Source organism: Phoenix dactylifera, unplaced genomic scaffold (assembly GCF_009389715.1).
Source record: "Phoenix dactylifera cultivar Barhee BC4 unplaced genomic scaffold, palm_55x_up_171113_PBpolish2nd_filt_p 000661F, whole genome shotgun sequence".
In the NCBI taxonomy this organism is placed as follows: domain Eukaryota; kingdom Viridiplantae; phylum Streptophyta; class Magnoliopsida; order Arecales; family Arecaceae; genus Phoenix; species Phoenix dactylifera.
In genome coordinates, this window is record NW_024068050.1 from 100,950 (window position 1) to 118,864 (window position 17,915).

Genomic DNA, 17,915 nt, shown 5'->3' on the forward strand with positions numbered 1-17,915 from the left:
TCGGATCGACCTTTCCACCGAACAAGGTAACGTTGGTAGCTTCCTCTCCTGGTAGATATAACCTGCTCATCTAATATATGTTCTATGTGTTCTCTGCGTGCATGAAACTGTGGAGGTGGAGGCTCACTAGCAGGTGCTAGAGCAGGGTGATCAACAACAGTGGATGTATCAACAAAAGGGTCAGAAGGAATGAATGTTGATTTCTTGTATGGGACTAAATCTTCAATATTAAATGTCGCACTAATCCCATAGTCTTCAAGAAGATCTACAACATACGCATTCGAACTGATTTTCTTTAGGACTTTGAACGGTCCCGCACTACGAGATTGCAACTTTTTGAACGTCCCCGAAGGAAGTCGTTCAGGTCTAATTCTTACCATGACTGAATCACCTCCATTTAATTCTTTATAACGTCGGTGCAAATCAGCAAAGGATTTATATTTTAAGTTATTAGAGTGAATAAGCTTGCTGATCTCCTGATGCAATGAATGCAGGTGTGAAGCAAATGATTGTGCAGACTCAGAGACTCTATGTTGATGAGACATGGGAATCAAGTCTATAGGTTGCCTAGGTTTATAGCCATTCACCACTTCAAAAGGACTCATGTCTATGGTCCTATTGACCGAACTATTATATGCAAACTCGGCAGTTGGTAACACGAGATCCCAAGTCCTAGTATGCTCACCTACCAGACATCTGAGAAGACTCCCTAGACTTCGGTTGACCACTTCGGTCTGGCCATCAGTTTGGGGATGATAGGCAGAGGAAAATTTTAATTTGGTACCCATCATGTGCCAAAGAGTTTTCCAAAAATAGCTCATAAATTTAACATTCCTATCGGACACAATAGATTTAGGAAGACCATGGAGTCTAACGACTTCGTCAAAATAGAGTTTCGCAATCCTAGAAGCATCAGAAGTCTTAGAACATGGGAGAAAATGAGCCATTTTAGAGAATCGGTCCACTACTACAAAAATGGAATCGTGTTTGGTCGAGGTACGTGGAAGCCCTAACACAAAATCCATGCTAACATCTTGCCACGGACAATCAGGAACAGGTAGTGGAGTGTAAAGCCCAGTGTTCTGTTTACGTTGTTTGGCTAATTGACATGTGCGACACTGAGCGACGATCTTGGCCATGTCTCTCTTGAGACTCGGCCAGAAGAAACGTCTTTCCACCATCTCAATGGTTTTGTCTCTCCCGAAATGCCCAGACAGTCCTCCAGCGTGTATTTCCCATACTAGAAAATCTCTCAAAGAAGTTCGAGGAATACACAAACGGTCGGAGCGAAAGAGATAATCATCGTGTAAAAAGAATTCATCGTGCTCTCTCTACTCCATCTCGTAAGGTCAGGTATACATTACTAAAATCGGGACAGGTGGTATATTGTTCCCTGATCCTTTCAAAACCAATTACTTCAGTGCTCATCATGGATAGGAGGAAGATCCGTCGACTGAGCGCATCAGCAGCCTTATTCTCAACTCCAGCTTTATGTTTCAGCACAAAAGTATAGGCTTGTAGAAACTCAATCCATCGGCCATGTCGAAGGTTTAATTTCTTTTGAGAATTGAGATACTTTAAAGCCTCATGGTCTGAATACAGAACAAATTCTTGCGGTAGCAAATAGTGTCGCCAATGTCGCAAAGTTTGCACTACCGCATAGAATTCCTTATCATAGGTGGAATAACGCAACCTGCCATCACTTAACTTTTCGCTAAAGAACGCGACAGGGTGACCTTCTTGGCTTAACACACCACCTATACCAACGCCAGAGGCATCACATGCGACCTCGAATACCTTAGTGAAATCAGGAAGGCGCAAGACAGGTGCTTCGGTCATCCTATGCTTAATATCTTTAAATGCTTGGGATGCCGACTTAGTCCAGATAAAGTCTCCTTTCTTCATGCAATCTGTGATGGGAGACATTATTGAACTAAAATTCCTAATGAAGCGACGATAGAAAGTAGCCAGACCATGAAAACTACGTACCTCGGCTAAGGTCTTGGGCTCAGGCCAATCGACTATCGCGCTTACTTTTTCTGGATCAGCGGATACACCCTTGGAAGATACTATGAATCCTAAGAAAGTGACGTGATTAGTTAGGAAGGCACACTTCTTAGGGTTTGCAAAGAAGCTTTCTTTCCGCAGGACTTCACAAACCTGCCTTAGGTGTGAGAGATGGAGCTCTTGAGTTTGACTATAAATGAGGATGTCATCAAAGTATACAACGACAAATTTGTTCAAGAAAGGTCGAAAGATCTGTGTCATCACCCTCATAAAAGTACTTGGAGCATTTGTTAATCTGAAAGGCATTACTAACCATTCGTAGAGTCCATCTTTGGTTTTGAATGCAGTTTTCCATTCATCCCCAGGACGAATCCGAATCTGGTGGTACCCACTCTTTAGGTCGATCTTGGAAAAAACTGTAGCACCAGACATATAGTCTAAAAGGTCGCCCAGCCTAGGAATGGGAAAACGATACTTAACCGTGATTTTATTGATAGCACGGCTATCGACGCACATCCTCCAAGAGCCATCTTTCTTGGGAGTGAGGAGTGCAGGTACAGCACAGGGACTCAAACTCTCACGAATATACCCTCGAGTGACGAGTTCGTCAACTTGGCGTTTCAGTTCAGTGTGCTCGTTTGGATTGAGTCTATGGTGGGAAAGATTTGGCAGTGACGCTCCAGGAATGAGATCAATTACGTGCTGGATATCACGCATTGGAGGGAGTGCCTCTGGAAGATCAGTTGGGAAGACAGAGTGAAACTCCTTCAACAGAGGAACTACGGCGGCCGGATGTTCGACATTTGACTCCACATTAATAACTCTAGCCACAAGGGCGAACACAGGTGAATGGCTTTCGATATCTTTCATTACCTCTTTCGAAGTAATGATGTGAAGTGACTCTTCTTTTTGTGGTGTAGCACCCTTCTTCTCAGGGCCGGGCTCTCTAGGAGGCAATGAATTCAGTATAATTTTCCGACCCTGGAACATAAAACTACACGAATTTGACCGACCATGAAGTGTGACGTCCCTATCGTATAACCAAGGTCTTCCTAGAATGACTTGACCTACGTCCATCGGAAGGCAGTCGCACCAAATCTCGTCTTTATAAGATAGAAATTGAATCGGGACAAGGCATCTTTCTGAAACCGAAATGGACGTCTTATCTACCCAGGCTACTTTATATGGATTAGGATGAGGGGTAGATTTCAGGCCAAGGCGAGAAACAACTCCAGACGCAATGGCATTGATGCAACTCCCGCTATCAAATAAGATTTTGCATGTTTTACCATTGATCTTAATAAGTGTATAAAATAGGGAGGTTCTTCGCCAGTCTTGTTCAGTCTTTGTTTGGGCTAGTGTGCACCTAACCACATGGAGCCTATGGTTTTGGTCATTACTATCAGTGGGCTCATTTTGGTATTCAGTCTGAACAAACTCTAACCCGGTCTTTTCATCTCCAAAGTCATCTACAAAATCCTCGATGTTTGGTTCATAGACTTCTTCGACACATTCAGTATCCTGGGTTCCTGCTTCCAGTTCAGTCATTAAATAGGTCTTGGCATTACATTGGGACGCAATATGACCAAACTTTTGGCACCTGAAACACTGGGTTTGGTTTCTTAAGGGCGGGTTGGACCTTAATATGCCTTTTCCTTTATCAGTTGATGTACTTTGAGCAGGCACCGGGAACGTCCTAGTCGGTGTTTGGCTAGAACCGGGCTGGGAAGGATGGTTGGAGAGTGGTCTGGGTTGTGGGAGATGGCTTTGATTAGGTCGGGCTCCTGGGGGCAAGAACCGAGAGTTGGTACGTCTCACCACAGGGACTCGTAAAAAACTATCCACGTCTTGAGCCAATTGGTATGCCTGGCCAAGGGTAGTAATCTCTCGGAGGATTAATTCTTTCTGGATCTCCTCACGGAGTCCGGCTCGAAACCTAGAAAGAGTAACAGTCTCCTCTTCGATTACACCGCACCTCATGTGAAACTCCTCAAATTGTGCAATGTAATCGGCAACAGTTGAAGTTCCTTGAGTTAGTTTCTGCCACCTATCCATAAGGCGTTGTCGGTAAGAGAATGGCAGATACTTCTCATTCAGTTTTTCTTTCATATCCTCCCACGTGGTGATGCGTGGAAGCCTCTGGGTCTCACGCCGATGTTCAACGTTATGCCAGTACCAGTGAGCTTGCCCAATAAGCTTCATTTTGGCAAACCGTACTTTTCTATCTTCAGTCATATCGTACCACTCAAAATAATTGTCCATGGCTGCTCTCCAATCAAGGTACATGCTCGGCTCTAATTGACCAGCAAATGTGGGGGCATCTACTCGTACGGTACGAAGTAATCGCTCATCAAAATCGCGCTGGTGATCAGGATGAAGTTGGTTCCTAGGGGGATGAGGAAAAGCTACAGGCGGTGTGGTCAAACCAAACTCGGGATAAGCTGCAATTGGGGATGATGGTTCCGGAGTCCTAGGGTGTTGTACTAGAGCACGGATCTCACGTTTGAATTCGTCTTGATCAGCTCGTATTGCAGCTAATTGTTCCAGAATATCTTGTATAACTCTGGGGTCCATGGTGGATAAAGGAGTCTGAGAGTCAGTGAGGAGGTACTCTCTACCACTACGGGTGGGCATACAGGAACTACTCTAGTTGGTGATATGATATGCAATGCTACTAATGAACCCTAATTGTCCAAATGTAATGCAGGACAACCTACTGATGCAACCCACTAATGCAACCTACTATGAATTCAGAAATCAGCAACTTTTCACAAAAATAACTTAAAATTAAATGTTACTAATTTGTACTTTGGTTATTTCAGAATTAAAGTAGAAAATTAGTCACTATAAGAAGTTAGGTTGCAAACACGTTTTACAGTCATTCAAAGTCTGAAAGTAATCTGATCTATGGATGTTGATGATATCCTGACACTACGGTGTGCTAATTTAATATTTAGATTTAATTGGTAGGTAGGACGGGTGTAGTGGAAAATGTTCTAGGTTTTGCAGTTTGACAAGAAAATAAGTTTCAAAATAGGGCTGTCATGCAAGAGAACTAGAACATATTTAGATAAGCAAGCCCAAAGGAGGAAGAACCTATTACCTGTGGTGAATGCAGTGGACCAGAATCGTCTGCTCGTGGAGTCTCGAACACGAAGTTGGCACCGGGCAGAGCTAGCTGGAGTTTTGGACCTGCATCTACAGCACAAGGCTTCCTGGGCTGTTGAAATGGGCTGAAGAACACCCTGGCTTGGGCCTGAAACAGGGCCTGCGGCCAAGGGCCTTGGGCTGACGGACAGAATCGGGCCGTAGAGACGGACTGGGCTGGTGGCCTGCTGGACAAGTGGCAACAGGGCCAGACGGGAGGGTTTGGTGGAAGGCGGGCCAAGGAAGCCCGCGATGGTGGCTTGGATGACTGCAACAGGGGGTGGGAAAAAATGGAGTTAGGGGAAGGGGCTTGGTGCCTCTCGGCGAAAGGAGAAAACGGCAGGCGGCGGTCGGCAGTGGTAAGGAGGGGCGGAGCTGCGGTGGCGTGTGACGGCGATGGAGATGCGGTGAGCAGAGGGGCAGCGGCGAAGCAAGGACTAAGGAGGATAGGAGGCAGCGGTGGTGGCAATCGGGCGGTCGCGGGAGCGGCGGGGACGACGACGGCAAGGCGGTGCAGCTCGGTGGGGAGGGAGAACACGGGAATCGGGCGATGGCGGATCTCGGCGGCGGCAAGAGGCGGCACGGGCGGAGACGGCGAAGACGGAGCGAGGCCGGCGGAGACGGCGAAGGCGGAGCGAGGCCCGAACGGCACGGACACAGGGGCGGCGCGGCTCGGTTGACGGAGGAGAGGGCGTCGGCAGCAGAGACGGCACGGCAGGGGGCGGCGGCAATGGCGTCGGCGGCTCGAAAGAAACAGAGGTTAGTTTTTTTTTTTTTTTTTTTTTTTTTGGGAACACGTGCAGGTCACGTGATCCTACGGGATTTTTTTTTTTGAACCTTAACGGGTTCGGGTTATCGGTTTCGAATGAAACCCGCTCCGATAACTGTAAAACCGGCACATGCAGATCACGTGATTTTTTTTTTTTTGTTGGAGACCCGGGTTATCGGGTTGGGTAACGGGTTTAGAACTGACCCGTTACCGTAACTCCTTCAACCTCCCGATCGATTCGGGAGGGCGTTCCGGCCGCTTCGGCGGTGGTTGCGGAGCGGCCGAACGGAACGGTGACAGTGGCTCCGTTGTCGGCGGCGACAGGCGGCGGCTGGTCGTGGTGGTGGCCGGGATTTCCTTGTGCGCGGTGGTCGGCGGGTGCGTCGACAGGGCCAAGGGACAAGGTCGAGAACAGGTCGGCGACGCTCTTCCTCTTTCCGGCAGCGGGAGTCACACGTGGCCCTTCGACGCGCTCCGGTGTCCGTGGTCGACGTACGGCGTAATATTCGTGCGGCCACAGGAATCCGGGAATCCGGCGACGATCGGCCATACACCGGCTGCCGGTGGTTGCAGGTGGTGGGGCAACGGCGACGACCGAGGGATCAAGTCAGATGGACGCGAGGGGGGAATCCGGCACAGGGACTGTGGCTCTTTCTTCTCTCTCGGCTGCAGACTTTTTTTTTTTGCTGTTTGCCTGTGACGCTTGATCCCGGACGGCTACGGCTTAACTTCTGGGAGACCGCAGAAGAACCACCGGTGGTCTGGCGGTGGGTGGTAGAGGTGTTCACGGTGGTGACGGCTGGTGGGAAGGGCACGCAGACAGGGTTTCCCTTTGCCTCTGGTGAGAACCGAGAGAGAGAGAAGCTAGACCCCGGGCGTTGGCAGATAATCTGGCTCGTGGCTTTGGCAGCAGGGGCAAAGCCAACGGCTCTGATACCAAGTTGATGCCGGACCAAATCTGGAGGAAGAACTTCAGCGGGATTGTAAATCAGAACAGAAGAAGAGGGAGAAGAGAAAGAGGAGGAGGAGGAGAAGAGGAGGAGAGAAGAAGAGAGGAGGAGAATAGGTGGAGAGAAAATGTTTAATTCTTCATCAAAACCCTAATCAACATAAAAGTTCCCTTTAAATAGGCCCCCATAAGAACAATTAAAATAAACCCCTTACATTAAATAATTCCCCATAAATAAGCCCTAAAATGCAAATAAGCCCAGAATAAAATAAACCACAAATAAATCCTAAAACACAAATAAACCCAGAAATAACAATAAGCAAATATGCAAATAAAATGGGGACCTAGCTGATGTCCCCATCATTTTTAGAGTGCAATAGACATCAAAAAGGGGATCAGAAAGATAGGACAAAATCCTACCCCTACACAGGTAGTCTTTCTTCTTAAATTCATCTAAATTACAAGTTCTAGCCGGTTCATTCTCATCCTCATTTGGAGGAGAGTCAAAAATTATGAAAAATAATCCAAGCGTGGTTAAGAGATTTCCATTTTCTCTCTCCAATGATTAAGATTAGTTCCATTAAACTTTTCAGGAGGAACCGGGTCACTTGCATTGGCCATTGGGGTAACTCTAATTACTAGCCTATTATACGTAGGAAAATCTACTTCAAGATTGTTGCAAATAAATTTGAAGCAGAAATAAAACTAAACTATTCTACTTCAATAAATAATAGGCAGTAATAGGCTAAAACAGAAAAAAATAAAAGTAAAAGTAGAAAAATGGAACCCGAGATGCTGAGACGTGGTATGTTGGTCACTTTTCTTGAAGTAGATTTCGCCGCCTTACAGTGCACTAGGCTTGGATGGTGTTTTACTCCTGAGATACAACAGCCTCTCGTTCCTTTTGCCTCGATGATTTGCACGGATCAAAGAAGGCTTCGAACCCAGAATCAATATGCAGCAAGCCCATTTAAAAAAAAAAATTGGAAGAAATATTTTAACTGGTAGAGAGAGTAGAGAGAGAAGAGAGATTAGGAATCCTCTATTTCTGATATGATATGTTTCTAATCTGTAGAGGTTGTCTATTTATAGACCTCTACGTGACGTATGCCTGTGGGGCGCGACTCTTCGCGTGAGGCGCGAAACCACGGTCGTGCTCGGGGTGCGACTCTTCGCGTGAGGCACGAAGCCACGGTCGTGCCCCTCGCGGGCGCGATCCTTCATGTGGACGTGACGAGCGTGACTCCTGGGCCTTACGCGCCCCTCAAGCGAACATAAAAGCAAGTGCTTTTACGTTCGTGCAAGCTTTCTTGCACAAAAGGCTTTTACGCAAAAACCACAGGAAGAAGACTCGATCTCACATCCTTGTGAGAACAACCCCACACACAAACCAACCGCACCACCAGAGGATGGCGACAAAATAAAACATTTAATCATTAAATCCAACAGAGCTGACATAACTATTGTAGTTGAGCATATTGTAGAACTTCTTGTTAAGCCTCTGTCACTTCTTTGATAGACAAAATGGTTATTAATAGTCTGGAGCATGGAATGCCGTACCAGCCCATACCGGCCGGTACGGGCCGGTACGTACCGGTCCGGTCCTAGACCGGTACCGGAACGGCAAAAAAACCGGTATTTTTCTGTTTTTTATCTGAACCGGCCGGTTCGGGCCCGTACTAGTCTCGTACCGGTGCGAACCAGCCGGTTCGCACCGGTACGATTTTTTTTTTTAGAACCACAGCGCCGCGCGCTGTGGTTTTTGAAACCACCGCGTACCGTACCGGTACCGGCCGGTACGTACCGGACCGGACCGGTACCGTACCGGTCCGGCCGGCCACCGGTACGCCGACCGGTACCGGTACGGCGGACCTTGGTCTGGAGTGCTTTATCTCTGGTCATTATAGAAGGATAACAACAAATTGCAGTGTAGAGTTGAACTATGAAGGCAAGAAACTTCTAAGAAAAGGTATGGCACACCGACATAATATTTAGCCGATTAGGCTGGGTGACCAAGTGAAATTCAACTTTGACCACATCCAGGTCCAAACAGAAGTTTACAGATGATCATGACTTTCATGAACTGGCCATATGTGCTAGCGATGAAATGAAGCTTTAAAAGTAAAGAAAGAGGTTCCGAAAATGACTTATTTTCTGCCATGGTGAATGATTTCTATCTAGTGTTTAGGAGAATCTGACGAGAAAGAAGATTTGCATGCCAGATCTGGGTTATGAATTTCCTTTTTTGTGCATACAAACATTGCAACAGAAATTGAATCCTTATGTCTACTGCATTTAACTTGAATCTTTATCTGTATTGGATTTCTGCATTCATGGTAGCATGTGACACAAAACATAAATCAAAAGTATGAGGGTTGGAATAACCTTCACGAAGAGTGTGCTGGGAGCTAATATAGAGTGAGCATCAACACCATTGAGATAAGCTTTCACTTCAGGGATGCCAGACCCAGCGGCCGCAGGAGCAACGTAAGCACATAAGGCTGCGGCTGCTGCAGCCAAAACTAAATTACAGCCAGCATATGCCAAAAATGCTTCTCGGTACCTGCACTGGAACGACATAATACTTACTTGGACTTTTTCTACAGATGCGAATGTTATTTATCAAGTAGTAGATTTCAATTCCATTACAGCAGGTAAGATTATGTGCAATTAGAAAGCTTTCAATTTTTATATTTTGTTTGTATGCTTCTGCAATCCGCTGCCAGCATATTTACATAATTAACTCATTGTACTTTATGCATATAGATGCATTTCAACTAAATGCCGCAAAACCCAAAGACGGAAAATCACAACTATTTGGTCACTGAAGGATCAATGCATAATTGTTCTGATGTTCAAGATGAGCTTTCAGAAATTCCTGAGCGATCAGATCATTACAACTAATCAAATGATACCCAAAGATTTGCACACATTAAGGTTCCACAGTAAACAATATGTCTCATCAGCTAGTGTGGTTATTCCAATACGTACTGGTCATATATAATGGTACTGACACAGGTTTATGTTTCACACATGATGGTCATGCGAAGAATCCAACCAATAAAAGACTCTGTCAAATGGGAGGTGATATATTGTCTGCACAAGTTAGAGAGGTCCTCTGACTCAAATGCATGAATGTTAATTGTCGACTCATTCTAGTCACATTGAAGCCACAATAGATTACTATAAATTACACCAGAGAGAGCTAATTGGGTGACCATATGACTAGGTGTAAGACCGTTAGATCGCTTGCATTTGTCAACTACCTTTATTATGACAGAGATGTAATTAATACAAATTCTAGTATCAAGTGATCTAAGGGTCTTTTAAGTTTTAAAATGTATGGTCTTACAAAAGTTGAGGATTGTTCTGTTGTGCTGTTCATTTAAAATTAATCTATGTGAAACCTAAAGTAAATGAGTTTTTGAAACGCATTTTTGGTTGGCTCGGTTTTGGACAAGATTGACAGGTCATAGCACTTCGAAAATAGAGTTTACATAAAAACAGGTCTCCCTTTTCTCATAAAATCTGCACATAAGAGTAGGTCTTTTTTGATTGTTTTAATAAACATCTCGGAGAAGCAAAATACCAAACAACCCTTTAGTATCAGTGAGGATCACATAATTTTGACTCTGATTTTCTCTACCAAGCCATGAGTTATGACACCTATGAATTGGGTAGTATCTTTTGTTGTTCTTCTTTAGACCATTTGAGGAATAGAGTATGAAAGGATGGAGGAAATCTTTTGCGTATGTTTTCATAGTGGGGTTCATGGACTTAGCAGCTCCATGTTAATGTGTCCCCCTGCATCTGATCTTCCACTTCATATAAGGGACAGTGACAGAAAGACAAATTTGCTATACTTATAAAAACTATGGACTAAAATCTGCCAGAATAGGAGCATGTTTCTAGGAATATCTTATGACACAGGTAAGCTCCTGTTCCCTTCAGGATCATGTTGTGTCTTGCATTATACAGTCATAGATTTTCATGTACATGTCGAAGAGAACAGCTAGATGTGATTCTACTGCTATGTACAGGAATTACTGCAGCTAAAAAGATCATATACCTATGACCTATCATGCACTTATCCACTTAAAATGTCTATCAAGTAAAGGTAATCAATCCAGATCATCATATACATCAACCACAAGAAAATATATGTACTCAATTAACAGAAATTACAACATAATAATGATTACACGATGTCAACGAAACTTGCATAAAGAAAAAAAGAAAAAGAAACATCATGTCAACCCAAAAATGGTAAAAAACCTGAGTAACAAAGCAGAAGAGATTGACCTGTCAACTACCTATCAGATATACATAACTAAGTGAATGTTATTGTTAATCCTAATAAATGTTCCAAGATCATAAAAGAACCTAAACTAGTGGTAGAATGTCAAGCTAACACTGAATGTTATTTATCTCTCCATATCCCTGTTTTCAGCAAATATGAGAACATAATGTATTGCCATAATTTTAGTATCTTACATCAAATACTTTTTTGAACATAAGAACCAAGAATATCTTATTGTTCTCTACATTCCTTCTTACTATAATCTGTTATTGTATTTTAGGATGCAACATTTCCCAAACGTTTCCAAATATTTTGCTGGATGATAGAATTTAACCTATGCCGAATAAATTATGAATTTTAACATGCTCAGACAAGCTATTTATTCAATAGAACTTAAACTATGCATATTGCTTAAAAAAAACAACTTTGCATGAAGTTAGCCGATCCCTAGGGAGCATTTGGTGGAATTCATACCTTTCCTTAAGCATAAGATTATTAGTCAGCAACAACTTAAAACCAGCAATGTTCTCAACTGCAAGGTTGTTGAAGAAGCCAACCAGCCCAGTACCCAGGCCAATAAGAAGAGCAAGGGTCCACTTCAGGACAACATACTGGAATATCTGAACTTTTCTCCTTGACCTCCAGTCCTGCTTATATAGATCATTCTCTACAATTCTGAAAAAAAGTAAATATGTGAATATCTGTTTCGCCAAAGGCACAACATCTTCATGCTGAAAGGAAGATAGGACTTGTCTAGTAAATATGTGATGACATAACTCCACTGTCAAGAGGTGGAAACACCTCCCTTTGGAAGTTCTTCACTTCAAAACCCATAATCCAAACCCAACACAAACAGGCTCTATAAGATGTGTGACATCTTGTTGGCACGGTTCCTGATCTCATCTTTTTGCCCCCAAATGATCAGGAACCAAAAATACAGGAACATCATCTACTATAGTCCATCACGAACAGAATCACTAGCTATAAATAACAATTATAAATTCAAAATAACAGAGCTACAAGAAAGCATAGAAAGATATGGTTAAAATATTGTACTTTTGTAAGTCAACCGGTGTCCTATTATGCAAAATAACCAGATACAAGCGCAATAGCCATGCCATGATTCCATATCATTCGAGATAACTCGATCAAAAATGAAAAGAAAAGAAAAGAAAAGCATATCATTCGAGATAACTCGATCAAAAAGAAAAGAAAAGAAAAGAAAAGAATATCATTTGAGATAACTTGATCAAAAAAAAGAAAAAGAAAAGAAAAGCAAACTTCAAAACATGGATAATCATGATGTCGAAAATTAACTAGGCTGGATAACATTGGACATAATCAAAAAAGAATTTCTATGTGCGGTGCAGTCAAGATGTATCATGTATTACTCAAAACAATGTGGAGTTGCTGTCTCATATTCATTAACACTTCAATAAAAACGGTGGCCCGCATTAGGCTCCTGCCAGTGCAGGGATACAGAGAGAATCAGATGTACGCAGCCTTACCTCTTGTGACACAACCTTATCATTGGGCTAATAATCATGGCATCAAAACTTAATAAGAAAATATAAGAAAAATAAAAATCTGAGAAGAAGGTGGAACGAAAGGGATGATGGTTGGCAGCTTACTCATAGTCCAGACTCTCAATGGGGCTGACATTTGCGCCGACGATGGCGAGCTGGGAGGTGGTGTTCATGGTGCGCCTCCGCAGCAGCGGCTCCCTCATCCCCATCTCCTTGTCCTCCTCCTCGTAGAAGAAGCCTGATCCTCCTCCTCCAACTCCATTCCTCTCCATCACCCCTCTCCCCTCTCCCTCCTCCTCTCCCCCCACCGCCACCGGCATTGCCATCGCTCCTCCTTCGTTGTTCTCTATGTCCTTCCCTTCTCTCCCTTCCATCTCTCTCTTCTTAACCTCTTTCCCTCTTCTTCTACCTGTACGCAAGACAAACTATAACAATTACGTAGAAAGACAATCTGCACATAACAGCAAGAAATAATTAGAATAACAGATCAGCATTTATCTGTGGATTGTTTGTTATGCTGTTTATATTACGCAACCAGGGCCCGAGTCATGAAGCTCCATTCATATCCAAATTATGGGCCTATCATCATAGAGTCCCAAGAGGAATGCATTTATTATTTTTGCTTTCTTTATTAAGCTAGGTGCCGTGTATGACGATACAGTGAATGCACCGTGTGTCAAGATCATGTAGATCATGTAGGTCCGTTCGACGCACGAGATGGGAGGGCAAAACAAAATGCGTAAAAGACGCAGGGTCATATGGTGCAGAAAAGAGCCCGTGGGCAAATGACAATAATTTAATTGGCCTAATGAAGGAAGAAGCACGAGGGCAAACGACGACAATTTAAGCCCACTTGGGAATGATCAACGAGGATAAGGACCATCTAACGATAAACTTTATTTGCAACAAACCATCCGTTTTATAATACGATAAGATAAGACGATACCGTAGCTTGGGTCACGTGTTTTGGCTTCCATTCTACAACACGTAGCTTCCAAGCAATCTTTTTGTCAGCACGTTACTCGCCATGGCCGCTTAAGAGTATTACCATAAGTGAAGTGTGCAAGGAGAATCTTTCATAGGTGGTGGACTTGGACAAGCATGTGCGACACTGCTTTGAAGGACTCTTACGAAGGCACGAACTCCACAATCCATATGGCATAGACGTAAGATATTGGTGGACGCAACGTATATACCGCAAACCCAAAGATTTTAATGCAGTTTAATCCTATCTCTCTTCAATTCCTTCAATTGGTTGCAACATCCAAACAAACACCTTAGAGCAAAGCTGTTAACATAAAATATCACACAAAATCTATTTCGTTCGGAAGTTGGATTTACAGGGGACATCAAATTCCCTGCTGCATCGGGCATCCCTTTGTAGCAGTCTAAATCATTTCACTTTAGGGATTCAGTGCATACTAGCTAAAGTAATCCACAACTGGGACGGGGGGCGGTGTGTCTTAACGGCAGGCCCCCATGGATCCGTTGGTGGGAGAGGACACTGGCCTAAGTATATGGCAAATGGTTGGAAAGCATTGGTTACAGCTTTAGTACGTAGGACAGCTGCCATGCATATATACTTTTTTGCCAACTGGAGAAAGCAATAAGAATTTATTGCCATACGATTATTCATTTCCTTTTTCCTTTGTTCCGCATGCTACGTCACCCAATTGGTAGCATTAGCTTTTACAAATTCTAATTTGATATGTCATGTCAATCATAAGCTTGAAACAAGCTTCGCTCGATGATTACATTGGCAATCATGTACCTTAGATGGCATTGGCATGCTTAATTGACGAGTGCACGGCAAGATGACATGAAAAAGCTAGCTTGCAATCCATGACATTGCCACATGAGTTGGCTGTTCTTTAGGGAGTATCAAGTAAGAAGTTGGGTCCAAATGAAATAATTAATATGGTATGGCTATTAGGCAGGTCATGGATGCTGTCAGTGCAAACTTCGCTCCTTTTATTTTTTTTTTCATATTATATACGATGCTAAACTAATACAAACTCTTATGACAAACTCCCCCTCAAAATTAAGGCCTAGTCAACCAAAAACTTTTGCCAGCAAGGAAGCCACCATATAAAAGAAAATGATGATACAAGCTTTTTCTGTTACTGTTACTACAAGCAAAGAACCATGACATGGCACAATTGAACCTATAAAATGTTTAAGCTTGTAATTCTAAAAATAATTCTAAAATAATCTCTTAAAAATAATTCTAAATAAGCTTGTAATACCTTTCCATATAAAGCAATTCTAAAATGTTTTCCTTGATCATCGTACTGCCAAATTTAACAATTCCTTTTCCATATAAAATAATTCTAAAATAAATATTTTTTTAAAAATTACTAATTTTAATGCCTCTAATAAAATTTCTGCCTGTAAAATAGCCTTCAACGTCTCTTAAGATTTGAATGCGATTTTCTTAGAACTCCAAAGTTCATTTGGTGAGCGTGATTGAAACTTGACAAGCAACAACGTGCTCGCTAGTTCAGACTCCAGTGTGGTCGAATGATCACCCATCCCCTGTCCTTCTCTCGACTCCTCATAAGAGTATGATACAGCAACCCAACAAATATAAATTGCTACGTCAAAATAGATTAAAGAGACTTTCCAAGGCAAGGACCAACAATTAAGATCGAAGGAAAAAGGACGACTCAAGAAAAAAAAAAGAAGAAAAGATGGAAAATTCAAGAATAAAGAATAACCACAAGTAAAGATTGCGGAAAGAGCCGAAAGGCTAAAAGGGCAGAAAAAGCTAAACTAAAATCCAAACCTTGTTTTTATTTTCTTCCTTCATTTAATAATATAATCTCATCCATTATCCGGATTTAAATTTAATCATCAAATAAACAATAAAAAAAATTAGTAAAGTTCATATTTGGATGCAATTTTATAATCTCTCGAGTTCAGCTTGAGGCCAGTTTGGAATTTTTAATCAAAACCAACGATAATCCCATCTATTGGCTCAAGTTGGAAGAAGAAAAAAAAGATTAAGTTCCTCCTGACCTTAAATGAGAAAAACTTTGAAACAAGACAAAATATAATTGAGCAGCCTTCCTCTTAAAATATCAAATAGAAAAAAAAAATCTCAATCCGCCGCTTTGATAAAAATTAAGCATCATTGACATAATAGAAAGAAAGCGGAAGCGTTGAGTCAAAAGAATCGAAGGAGTCTTACCTCGTTCTAGCTCGAGATCAGGAGGAGAAAAGGCATCGGTTTTCCACGGTCCAACGGCTGGAAAAGCCCAGTCATTTTTCTCGTTTAGGTCTCTCGGAGGCTTTTTTTTTTCTGTGTTTCTCTCTTGCTTGCTTCGAGGTTGGAGGTGGACAAATAGAGACAAAGGTTGCGAGAAGGTGTTATAGAGAAAGACCCGGCGGTATCTCAGGGGCCAGCCCAAGGCCTTAACTAGCTTGCCCGCTTAGAATCACCAATTTTCATACTAATAAAAGATAGAATCTTTTTAAAATGGATGGCGAGGATTTGATCCGCGGTGGGGGGTAGGGTAAGATTGGAATTCGGGCGTCTCGTCGCGTCTCCTTTTGTTGGCCGCACGTTGGGTTTTTTGATGAATCACGATGAGAGTACACTGGAGGGCTACATGCCGACCATCTCATGGTTACTTGCAGCCACCCTGCGGGGATCACGTGAAATTTTTGGGGGTTCACCATTTAACCAAGTATTGCTCGGCCGGCGGCTTGTGAGGTTGTACTCAACCGGGGATGGTTGTTGATCGTAAAATGTGGTTCCCATGGGGGTATTCTTGAATCAAACATTTGTGTTATTAAAATCATAAAATTATCTCAAATACTTGTCTAACATTATTTATAAATAATTGTATGCAAAGTCTTCCCCTATTGAGAGGGAGAAGAAATAGCTAGGATTTTTGTTCTTTTTCTTTTTTACTTGTTGAATTTGTGTGGGATAAATGAATTTGGTCGACAACGAAGATATTTATAATCATGTTAAGTTTACATTGTCAAAAACCAATCCTAAAATAAAGATTTGGGTGAGTTTATATTTGTGTTTGGACTAGTAGATCATCATGGATACCTAAAATATTGCTCCATGTACCGAGGGTACGATAATAGCAGGTAATTTTTGTTTTTCTATTTCGTCATATTCGTGTACAGACTTCATATAAGAAAAAAAAATAAAGGCTGATATAGGATTACATTAATAATAGAAAATATTACTGACTGCTATAAGCTGTTACAGGAAAAAGAGAAAAAAAATAATTTTATTTTTCTATTTTGTCATATTCGTTTACAGACTTCATATAAGAAAAATTATATAAGCTAATATAGGATCACATTAACAATAAAAAATATTACTAATTGATAAAAGTTGTTATTTGATCTCTAAAATCACTTTAACAAGATTGATACAAAATTACGCTAATCAAGAAAAATATTATGTACGACACAGGTACGTGATTCCTAAAATTATGCTAATAATTGATAATTTAGTCAAGATTTGATTTTGGTAATTAGATAGATCTTGCAATTCATGATCAAGAGAAATAGGAAATAATACATATGCGCGCGCACACAAGGTTTGGTTTTCGTAACTATGAAGCTCTTGCGATTCATGATCAAGAGAAACGATGATACACACGTGCTCGCAAACACGCACGCGCACGCATGGAAAGAGAAATCTTGTGAAAAATAGTGAGAACTAGCTGTGGCAAGCTGGACCGACATAAGCTTAGCATAAGCTAAGAGCCACGGCAGGGGCATTGGACAAAACCGCCATATAAGTACAGCGGATGCATGAGTACATGGTCCTCTTGTGAAGCCTTCCGCGGTCTTTCTCCTCTCTCAACCGATGAGTTTGTTCTTACCATATGTTCTTTAACATGCAAGCTTCTCTAATAGTAATTTGGACAAGTTTAGGAGGTGCAACTAAATACCATTCTATCTGATACGCCTACACGCAGCCTTGATTGCTTCAAGCGCGCCGCTCTAAGTTTCTATCTGTCCCTCTCCTGTAGTTCTATAACTAGGGAAAGGTAAATAAAAGAACAAATTCATATATATTCATTGTATTAAAGGAATATATAGGAAAAAAAATAAGAACATATTCTATCAGATGTCTCTCTCTTAAGGAATTCTGAGATCAGACCTAGCCCATGTGACTTAATGAATTATGGTTGTGCTTTTTTTAGAAAAAATTTAGAATTGTCCTTTTATCATGCGAGAAACCAA

The 17,915-nt window shown here is 42.2% G+C and overlaps 1 protein-coding gene across 4 annotated transcripts in view; it reads right to left on the bottom strand.

The window, feature by feature from the left end:
* Window positions 1-16,103, bottom strand: part of LOC103718884 (chloride channel protein CLC-c-like) — a 37,078-nt gene extending 20,975 nt beyond the window's left edge. Inside the window, exons 1-4 of one of the 4 annotated variants that reach the window (XM_026809200.2) lie at window positions 15,889-16,103; window positions 12,804-13,107; window positions 11,647-11,847; window positions 9,258-9,435 (exon numbers count right to left, since the gene is read on the bottom strand). In XM_026809200.2, the coding sequence (XP_026665001.2) occupies window positions 9,258-9,435; window positions 11,647-11,847; window positions 12,804-13,072 (648 nt within the window). In that variant the 5' untranslated portion in view covers window positions 13,073-13,107; window positions 15,889-16,103. Of the gene's footprint in view, window positions 1-9,257; window positions 9,436-11,646; window positions 11,848-12,803; window positions 13,124-15,888 lie in introns of all 4 variants that reach the window. The other 3 variants (XM_026809199.2, XM_008807885.3, XM_039119933.1) reach the window with 3 other exon arrangements.
* Window positions 16,104-17,915: the final 1,812 nt, after the last annotated feature.